Source organism: Anabrus simplex, chromosome 1 (genome assembly GCF_040414725.1).
Source record: "Anabrus simplex isolate iqAnaSimp1 chromosome 1, ASM4041472v1, whole genome shotgun sequence".
Lineage (NCBI taxonomy): Eukaryota > Metazoa > Arthropoda > Insecta > Orthoptera > Tettigoniidae > Anabrus > Anabrus simplex.
In genome coordinates this window covers 581064273-581075737 of record NC_090265.1, presented here as the reverse complement: position 1 = coordinate 581075737, position 11465 = coordinate 581064273, and the positions used below count along the sequence as shown (strand labels likewise).

General features: G+C 42.3%; 1 protein-coding gene across 1 annotated transcript in view; it reads left to right on the top strand.

The window, feature by feature from the left end:
* Positions 1-1714: 1714 nt before the first annotated feature.
* LOC136857158 (uncharacterized) overlaps positions 1715-11465 on the top strand; it is a 374401-nt gene continuing 364650 nt past the window's right edge. The window contains exon 1 of the mRNA XM_067135589.2: positions 1715-2036. Within this exon, the coding sequence (XP_066991690.1) occupies positions 1910-2036 (127 nt within the window). The 5' untranslated portion in view covers positions 1715-1909. The remainder of the gene's footprint in view (positions 2037-11465) is intronic.

Below are 11465 nucleotides of genomic sequence, written 5' to 3'. Positions count from 1 at the left end.
CTGGAATAAAAGACATGCTCCGAGCGAGTTAGCCGCGAGCTTGCATTTAGGAGATAGTGGGTTCGATCCCCATTGTCGGCAGCCCTGAAGATGGTTTTACGTGGTTTCCCATTTTAATATCAGGCAAATGCTGAGGCTTTACCTTAATTAAGGCCATGTCCGCTTCCTTCCCACTCCTATGCCACCGTTGCCATACGACCTAAGTGTGTCGGTGCGACGTAAAGCAAATAGCATTTTTCGAAAGCCATGCAAAAATGCTGCCTCTGTCAAGAAATAGCAACAAGCGGGCCTTAAGTCTCATCACCGTGCATAGCCTAATAGAGTGCCATAAGAAACGTTACATTTGAATAGCATACATCTAAAAGGCAAAGTCATCTCCGTACAGGCCTTGAAAGCCCTTTGAGGTATGGAAGGTAAAGGCTTCCACTATCCGTAATCTCTGTATTCTTGCTCTACTTTAACATTACGCCCGGCCGCCTTCCCCCCCCCCCCGAATTTAACTTGGTACTCATTTTTGGTGTAGGCTGAATGAACTTTAGCACCATATGCACCTCCGAAAGTGGAATTCTCACTTCTAAAAATTTTCACTTTACTGAAGGCGAATCGAACCCACGTCCTTCCTGGTGCACCGAGCACGCTTTTACCAACTCGGCCAGACGGACATAGACTGTTCTTAAATTAATCCGTCAGCTATTATTTTGTGAAGACCGGCTATGATAACCGGCAGGCATTTTAAAAGTTTTTCACTTTACTGATGGGGAATCGAACCCACGTTCTTCCTGGTGCACCGAGCACGCTTTTACCACCACGGCCAGACGGACATAGACTGTTCTTAAAATAATCCGTCAGCTGTTAGATTGTGAACACCGGCCATGATAACCAGCAGGGCATAGAATGGTTACACCCTTTCTTTGTCTTCCATTGTGTTACCTTGAATTCATAAATACTGTCCGGTGAATTCGAGAGCGAATGAAAACAGCTGCTGTGTTCTGCTGCTCTCTTGACCTCAATAGAGAATCATCATCCTCTGTGGGAGTGGCAATCAATTAAGGGGGTTCCTCGCACCGGAGATAATCGAAGGAATCAAGTAACGTACCACAAGCACCATTCGAGTTCCAGGATAGTGGAAAGACAGCGACGACCTCGCCTGCCTGCATGCATACATCAGGCGGGACTACATAGTTGAGTTCCCCTCTGCCCCCACCTCAACATCTACCGGCAAGTTCCCTCCCTACCATGGCCCCCTTCCACTCGGCCACGTCATGCAAGGTGGTTTCAGAACCTGAGAGGCCGTCAGTTCTGCTGTTGTCTGCGTCTAATACTCAGGTGGCTTTTTCTCCCCATTAAAACATAAAGTCCGTGTTTATAATGCAGTGACAAAACTTTTTCCTGGCTGGCTATTTATGTGTTAGGTAACGCGGTCGAAGTGAATACTTTGGCTAGGTCGTACTATCCTGCGCTAGTCACGAACTGGCAGTAAAAGACGAAGTGTTGTTTGATGACGTATTCGCTTCGTATCCAGCGCCCGTAACCTGGAGGACTTGGCAGACAGCAGTGTTGTGTTTGTTCCCTGCCTTTCACAAGCTTATAGAGGTCTCTGTTTACCGCTTAAAAACAAGTGAAGGCGACATTGTTGCACGGAAGTGTCAAAGGTGAAACGGACCTAGTTTTATTAAGTGACAAGTGGATATTGGAAAAATGTGTTTTCGTTTCGTTTTATGCTGTGACGTGTGATATTGGCCCGAGACAACTTTGTCTCTTTTGAAATATTAAATATTTCTTACTGTGTCAGAGTGCGAGCGTTATAAAGCTGTTAGAAATGTGTACAATTGTTTAGTGCTGTGTTTTGGTGGTGGTGTATGTGCTCATGTGTTGATTGTGCAACTTAGGGCACCATGCTGGTGCAATTATGGCCTGCAACAGTAAGGCTTTGTATTCGACGGCAGTGGCTTCTTTAGGATTTGTATGTTTCGCCGTTGGAGCAACAGCAGTCGGGTTACCGCTATGGGGATACTTCGACAGCCCGGATATAGGAGGTTTGTCTACACTATATTATAATTTTCATATAATTTTATTATTGCAATTCCTTAAAATTGACAGGTAGTTGCGCAATAGGGTTTGGAATTACCGCAATTTTTTTAAACGAAGAAAGAGAACACATTGTTGTTATTTCTCCTGTGATGCCACTCGTACTTATTCTGTTTCAGACATAGAGCAGCAAGAAACTTATTCCAACATTTTTACGACACTGAGCTATGTTGCTGTCGGTTTATTATTTTGGCTGGAACTGTAATTGAAAATTACCAGGTTTATAGTACCCGGGATTTGAATCGTGGCCACTAAGATGCAAGACCATTAGTCAGTCTACTCATACTTTTCCCATCTCTTACAGTGAAATGAAATGGCGTATGGCTTTTAGTGCCGGGAGTGTCCGAGGACATGTTCGACTCGCCAGGTGCAGATATTTTGATTTGGCAACCGTAGGCGACCTGCGCATCGTGATGAGGATGAAATGATGATTAAGACGACACATACACCCAGCCCCAGTGCCAGCGAAATTAACCAATGTTGGTTAAAATTCCCGACCCTGCCGGGAATCGAACCCGGGACTCCTGTGACCAAAGGCCAGCACGCTAACCATTTAGCCATGGAACCGAATTCTTACAGTGAAACAGCGTAATTGATTCAACCAGCTGATTAGTCTACTGCCTTAAGCATAAGCAGTGAGAGCTGCAAGTGTGGGTAACAGAGAATAGCGTTAAAACTAAATACATCAATTGGAGTATCCTAGTGGAATATGTTGATAAAGTCTATGAGAAGTATCGTTGAAAACCATATTATGTCGACCAATGGACAAAATTGAGTTTGATGTGGTTTCTTGTAGTTTATCGTGTACTATTTCATGCTATTTGCAAAAAGCGTGTTTTCCTAGTGTGAATGAGGCTTAAGTGACAGTTGTTTCAAATTGTATTTTGTTTACCGAAATGACCAGAGCAAACCGTGTTATGTCCACAGACAAATTTTGTTGTGTTGGATACAACGGAAGTAAGCTATACGTGTCTAGGCTAGGCTATATTTTCAAAGTTTTACACACTACAATGAGTTTTGGTGATATGTTAGTATTTACAAAATACTGAAAGTAGAGCTCTTATTTTGTTTTCCTTCACCTTCAACCTTCTCTCTTTTCACCACTGTCCTTTCTTCGAGGTATAACGATATTTCTTAGCTTTAGCCCCTCACACTATTCCAGCTATGCTTTCCACCAAGCACCATCATCAGTAGTGTGAACATATCATCATTTGGTTAAAAAAAAAAAAGAATGCAACTCTCAAGTCAAATTAATTCCTTGCACCCTGCGAGTTGGCGCGCAGCTGTGAGCTTGAATCCGGGATATAGGGGGTTCAAACCCCCACTGTCGGCAGCCTTGAAGATGGTTTTCCGTGTTTCCCATTTTCACACCAGGCGAATGCTGCGGCTGTACCTTAATTAAGGCCACGGCCGCTTCCTTCCTACTCATAGCGCCTTCCTGTCCCATCGTCGCCATAAGATAAGGCCTGTCTATGTCGATGCGACGTAAAGCAACTTGTAAAAAAAAAAAAAAGGAATATTAGGGTCAGGACAAACATTCAGTCTTCAAGCCAAGGGCTTTAACTGTTTAATATTAAAATCGCTCGACCCGGCCGGGAATCTAACCAGGTGCTCAGAGGACCGAAGACCAGGGCGCTGACCACTCAGTCGTGTAGCCAGACATGTAAGTTAATGCACGTTAAGTATTTGCTTGCTTGACACGCCTGGAGTAAGTATAAGGTGTCATCTGCGTTTCTCGAATTGCACAATTAGAGCGCAGTCATGTTGTGTCTCATAATTGCATCACATGTTCTTCGAGGGTAATCTGTAAGCGATATGAAGGTGATGTCTTTCGAAATGAATGTCACTCTTTACTATTTCCGTAATTATGCGTGGTGAAATACGTACCATAAACAATTACGATACCTATCTAGATCTCAGACCTTCACTATTGTCAATTCTGAACGTGATTTTCATCCTGTTTACAATGGATATGGCTCACTCCAGGCCTATTCCGGCATAGGGGTTCGAACCCCACTTTAGTAGACGCTCCACTCGAGTACAGACGCTACGTTCAATAATATTCCACTAGCATTTACTTATTATCCTCTCATACAGGCTCATCCGTCCGAAGCATTTGGGGAGTCCGGTTATTTCCCACCTCAAATGAAAGGAGGTGTAGCAGTAGCGAAGCCAGGAACGACTGATTTGTGGGGGGGTGTATAGTTTCAAAATGATGACGGAACATAATGAAGGTGCTTGTGCGTATGTGGTGCACGCATGCATAAGTGCCATTATAAGGACACTATACAAGTACATTAGGTTGATATTCATATTGGAGTAGCCTACTGGTACACTATTTTTGGGCCTATGAGAGTTGGAGTCTGACATTTGAGTGGCGAAAGTAGTAACTAGGAAGTACGCTGCGTTGTCATAGTTACCTCCATCTGCGGCAAATCGCCCTTTCATACAGGCTGAAAATTTAATAAAACATGTAGACCTAATACAATTCAATAAACTTTGACCCGTTCCTAAGTTCTTGCTAATAATTTCAGCATTTAAAACAGGACACGTTATTGCCGATCAATATGATTAATAATCGCTAACAAAGTCATCATTTCCTGAAAATAACCTCAACAAATGCATATGTTAAATACAGAATAGAACTGTACAACTAGCCACTGATTAACACAAAACAAACGAACAACGAAAATAATATTCAGGAAACAAACACGTAAATACGTAAAGTAGCAACATCTAACACGGTACCACTCCGAATATTATCACAATAGTGACTGAGAGCAAGCCAAAGCACGTGGCAATAGCTTCCATAATTGTGGCGTCGCTGTTATCGTTGCCATAGCAACAGACCATTTTCGAGCAGCGTTAGTCAACTTTTTCTCGTCGAGGACACTAAACGTCAGACTCCAACTTTCGTGATCAAGGTGAATAGTGTTACGACGAATGGTATGTTCAGATTACAATCTAAAATTTCGAGGCTTCTAGGAAAATGGATTCAAGAGATCTGTTGGTTTTACAATGATATATCTGTGAATCTTCAAAAGAGCCAACCCATTAAGTCGATTTTCACTTGTTTATTGTCAGTTTCTGTTGATTTCCTTTATTAAAAGTCCCATACATCCCTGAGCTGTAGCAAACTAAAGATAATAAAAATTGTGAACACCTCAGAAACACTGGACAATGACTAACCAACCTGAGGATCATACGGTATTCATAGTGCAAGTTAGCTTCAAAACTATCTTCTGAGGATATTGTACAAGTGTTTGCAGCCATGGAATGAAATGGTGTATGGCTTTTAGTGCCGGGAGTGTCCGACGACAAGTTTGGCTCGCCAGTTGCAGGTCTTTTGAATTGACACCCGTAGGCGACCTGCGCGTCGTGATGAGGATGAAATGATGATGAAGACGACACATACACCCACCCCCAGTGTCAGCGGAATTAACCAATGATGGTTAAAATTCCCAACCCTGCCGGGAATCGAACCCGGGACCCCTGTGACCAAAGGCCAGCACGCTAACCATTTAGCCATGGAGCCGGACGTTGCAGCCATAAAGCCCGTAAAGTTAAGTTTTAGTTCAATATTTCAGTGTTTTAATTTTTCTCACCTGGCAATAGATTAAGAGATTGTGTAAAATGTCTTAAGTATAATAGGCCACTAATTTTGTTGCAATGTACGAATGTGTGCATTAGTCGTTTGTAGAGGCGTGACCTTTTCGCATTAACAAAAACCGCGACAAAAAGTATTTTAAAGCGATTTTGAGATATCTTAACGAATCATATGACTGTGGTTAAGAATTCCGTAATTTCGTTTTCGCGAATTACAGCGAATCAAAGCGATAAAGCCAGTTTAAAGCGAAATTTACTTATCTTGCGGTAAGTGTGAAACTACAGCGAAGTTCATGAAAAATGACGATCTAGAAATTATATTCCAATATTACCTGTGTGAAAGTGCGACAGGCCTTGGCAGCCGGCACAATTCCTATCGTCGCTGCAAGATGGGGGCTTCATTCATTCCATCCCTGACCCGTCACTGACTTGAAAACAGGTTGTAGGTTTTCATTTTCATTACCTGTGTGAAACGGAAGATAGGATAAGGACTTCTCAGTTCGACAGAAATACCTGTCTGATGTAATGTTGTAGGAAATCCCTTAATGGTATGGCAATACAGGTAAGAGGGTAATTTGTTATGCAACCTTGATTAGGACTATTAATAAAGAATACATAAGGAATAACGAATGATTATCAATATTGTATTTCACATACATTATTCAAAAATCACAAGAATGGGACTGTATATGAACAATTTTAGAACATGATCACAACAAAATTCAAGCGATGAGTCAACACCTATTTCGCGAAACAACGCGAAAAATTGTACCTTTTCGCGAAATCGCACATAAATTAATGCGAAAAAATCATGCTTCTATCATTTGTTAACCCTCTACTGCATACTGTTGCCATTAGGCAACAAAAACTTTTCACCTGTATACATGGATAAATATTGTAGACAGAGGAAGTTTTACGGCACACCTTCAACTGTACAATCAGTTAAACATATGTCTCAGTGATGCCTTGTATTTTTTTTTTACATAACATAAGACAAAACAGCCCTACAACCAACCCCGTCAACATCCACGTGTACCAACCACCATTTATTTTACGTGGACCCTCCCCATCATATTACCACAGGCTTCAGGAGTACCTCTGGCTCAACCTCAAGGACATTACCGACCTACGGTCGTGCAAGTTGTACCGCAGTTCGTACCCATGGCCAGTAGGTAGTAATGTTCGGTCTTTGAATGTTAAAAGCTTAGCGTAAAATCGTGAAAAATCGTATATATATTCCACTATGGCAATCCAAGAAATGCTATTACAGCCCGACTGACTCTATGAGTAGCACTTTTCATAACACGCAGACGGACTATGATCGTGCTCCGAATGCATTCAGCACTACCCATACCTCAGCAGCTACCCTACCAAGCGAGTTCGCCATGCGGTTAGGGGCGCGCAGCTGTGAGCTTGTATTAGTTCAAACCCCACTGTTGGCAGCCCTCAAGATGGGTTTTCATGGTTTTTCGTTTTAACACCAGGCAAATGTTGGGGGCTGTACCTTAATTAAGACCACGGTCGCTTTCATCCCTCTTCTAGCACTTCCCTATCCCATCGTCGCCATAAGACCTATCCATATCTGTGTCTAGAAACTAACGAAAATTCTTGTTGAATTACTCGCATTACCTCATTTTAAATTATTGCAACATAGTTTAGAACAACATAAGAGTGGAATGGGGAAGGCAATTAGTGTGCACAGAATGCTTGTGTAATATTTATCTGTGGGCTTCGTTACGCTGACCATGTCACACCGTCGTACACGCGGCTCGAGTGGCTTCGCTTGCAAGAACGAAGCTCACTTCATACTCTTTGCTATTTGCATAATACACTTAAAACTTCTCAACCAGCCTATCTCCGTGATCGCATCAAACTCCTCTCCACAGATCATAACAAAAATACCCGATCCTGCACCACCATGTGTTTATCCCTTCCTGTACACAGAACAATTATCGACGCGAAATCATTCAACGTTACTGGAGCCCGACAGTGCCTCTTAAACATGCCTGTGTCGAAATACTGTGTAAACTTGAGTGAATCTTGAAGCTTTTAGCTGAAAACACCTCCTACTACTTCCTCTTCATCATTATTTCTCTCTTCCCTTCACAGATCATTTTCTTCTTTTTCTTGTTTTTACTAATCCTTCTCTTCACCTCTCAATTGAAAGCGATATCTCGGTATCTTCTTGAAATGTATGCATTTTTGAAACTTTCTTTTGAGTAGTAAGTATATCGTGGACTTATTATTTATTTCTTTTATGTGCTCTACGTCAGAGCAAAGTGTAGCTTCCACTGAAGTCCCAGTCTCATACATGGCTGTGACAATATGGAAGCTGCTGGGGTATGGGTGGTGCTGATTAATTGCATTCAGAGCACAACCAGTGTGTCTGAGTGTCATGAAAGGTGTTGCTCATAGGGTTAGTTGTGCTACAATAGCACTGTCTGGCCCAGTGAGGAAAGCAATGGCAAACTACCTCACTCCTCATCTTGCCTAGTACGCCTCATTTGGGCTCTGCCATTGGTTTTTGTGGTTTCCCTATAACTGCATAGCCTTTGGTGATGCTATTTGAGGATCCAACCAGCCTCTGGGCTGATGACCTGACAGACAGACGTACGATGTGTATTGTTATAGATGTGATTTATTTTTATATATGATATGATTCTTCCTTAATATCACTACGTTTGATTATTTTATTAATGCTAGTACTGTTGTTATAGTTAATATTGTTTCATCTTATTGTCATCAGAAGTTATTATTAAGAGTGTTATATACCGAGCTCGATAGGTGCAGTCGCTTAAGTGCGGGCAGTATCCAGTATTCGGGAGATAGTAGGTTCGAGACCCACTGTCGGCAGTCCTGAAGATGGTTTTCCTTGGTTTCCCATTTTCACACAAGGCAAATGCTGGGGCTGTACCTTAATTAAGGCCACGGCCGCTTCCTTCCCGCTCCTAGCCCCTTCTTGTTCCATCGTCGCCATAAAACCTAGGGCCTATCTGTGTCGGCGCGACGTAAAGCAACTAGCAAAATAAAAGTGTTATAGATTAAGACTGGTTAAGTGTGAGAAAAGGAGTACATCCCTAATTTTGCCAGGATAAATAGAACATATTATTATTATCATCATCATCTGTGTCGGTGCGACGTAAAGCAATTTGTAAAAACAAATATAAAATATAACCTCAGCAGCTTCCATATGGGACTGGGACTTCGGTGGAAGCTTCTTTTTATTGTGACCTGTGCCACGAGACAGATGAAAAAAATGCTACATCCATCAGGAAATAGTAACAGATGGTAGCGTTCCTTAAACCTGTAGTTCCCTTCCAAGTATTGTTTTGCTGTCCATACTTCCTTCCCTACTAATCAATGAACCCCTGGCCTAGCCGAAGACGCTAGACTGCCAACGTCCGAGTGTGAAGGAAGTTTTCCGTTTTTATTTTTACGCATTCACTAGCAGCACAGTTGCTGTGGCCTTGAAACAAAAATAAATAATCAACATAAATGCGTCCTAGTAATTGCATAAGTAGTGAAGCTCTTAGTGATAAGTCAGCAGTGCAAGCGTTGCATATTTATGATTAGGTAATGAAACCAGATCGTTGTCTTGTATAACAAGTATAAAAAGCTCGACTTACGACATACTACCCCACTTCTCTTCCAAGAACGAGGTGACTGCGGTGTCCAGGCAAGCTGAAACTACTGCTCGTATTTCGCATTCTCTCGTAACCATTCTTAGTAGTCTTGTTTACTATACTGCGGTCTAGGAACTCACTTTGCCCATAGCAACACAAACGTGCTGCTGAAGCGGAATGGGTCGTCCTGTGTTAACACTTCATTCAACAATGCAGCTGACTGGGCGAGGTACCGGAATCTGAATGGGCATCATTGACTACTGACACGTCCAAAAGTCACTGAACTTGCGGACAGCTAACATTGCGCTATACGGAGTTACTAATTCAGGGAATGTTCTACGTCGTGAATAGAAGGGCTCCGTGGCTGAATGGTCAGCTTAGTGGCCTTCAGTTGAGAGGGTCATGGGCTTGATTCTCAATACTGAAAGATAAAACATCCTTTAATAGTATAATACGTCCCTCAAGAAGAGCATCCAACCGCAATACTGCGCCAGTTTTACATATACAGCAGAGTGTGTGAATAGTGGAGGTCAATGTAAGCTCTAAGGGATGATGACTGATATTATTCTGACAGTCTTACAATGTTTTTTAGTTTAATGCTCGGCTTCTAAAATAAACTGAGTGAAAAGGAGAACTTCAAGTTCTAGAACTCATCTTTCTCTTCGTTACTGTACGGGAGTGGTTCCAAACTTAGGACGTGCTCCTGTGGGGGGAGGGGGAGGAGGATTACAGGGAGACACAGATGGCTTAGTCGGAAAAAAAAAAGAAGAAACATGTGACCTGACAAATATATAGAGTACCCCTTGGATACGGGCAGTTTGGGTGCAATTATACATTCGATTTTAAAACTTGTGATCAATTCCAGTGAGGTTGTTTGTTATGCCTCCTGTGTATTTGAATTCATCATCCTCCAGCCAAGTATCAGACCATACATGGTGTATGGCTTTTTTAGTGCTGGGAGTGTCCGAGGACAAGTTCGACTCGCCAGATGCAGGTCTTTTTTGGATTTGACGTCCGTAGGGGACCTAGGCGTCGTGATGAGGATGAAATGATAATGAAGACGGCACGTACACCCAGCCCCCGTGCCAGCGAAATGAACCAATTATGGTTAAAATTCCAGACTCTGCCGGGAACCGAAATCGGGACCCCTGTGACCAAAGGCCAGCACGCTAACCATTTAGCCATGGAGCCGATCAGACCATAATTATGGCTCGTTAAAATCTCAGCCCATCTTTCCATCGGACGTCCAATAGATCTCTTCCCTGGGGATACATTTTCCTAGGTATCCTCCTAGTATCCATTCTCCCTACATGGCTCTTCCAATTTTGTCTATTTATTGAAGCGCAGGCTGAATTATTAAAGGCAAAGTGTTGGTTTAATTTTCAAGTAAAATAATGTGAGAGAATTAATTATTTTAGTTACAAGTTTAGGCCAATGCCTTGATTTTGAAGTAAGAGATTGATTTTAGCACATTGGTGACGTATAATTATTATATTTTGATTTTTTATATATTTCAGTTTGCATTCTTGTTTCAGCCACACATCCTAGTTTTTGTTAAAATTGATTACTGTACTAGTGTGAATTTCGGACGTAATTTTCAAAAGTATTTCCGATAAATAATATTTATAGGCTAATAATGGTTTTGTATTGTGCGTGGAATTTGCAAAACTTACAAAGAGAAACGCCGGGCGTCGTGATTAGGTCAGCTGCTGGTTTTCCACCCGGAAGGCTGAGGTTCGAATCCAAGTCGGTCCTGGGTTGAGATTTTAATCTCAAAAGTCACGTGGCGTCCGGAGGGGATCCAGCCTTAAACCACGACCAGAGCCTTGGTGGTTCCAGAGACTCCAAAAATGACTTATACAAGCTGAAGAAAGATTTAAAAAGGAGGATGCCAGCTGGAAAAGTTTCGGAACCGCTACCATACAATAATTTGTTGAGGGCAATTTGTTCTCCCCAACTTGGCAGGTTCGATCCCTGCTCAGTCCGGTGGTATTTGGTGATGCTCAAATACTGTACGTCAGTCTCGTGTCGATAGATTTACTGACACGTAAAATAACTCCTGCGGGGCTACATTCCAGCACCTCGGCGTCTCCGAAAACCGTAAAAGTAGTTAGTGAAACGTAAAGCCAATAACATTATTATTATTAT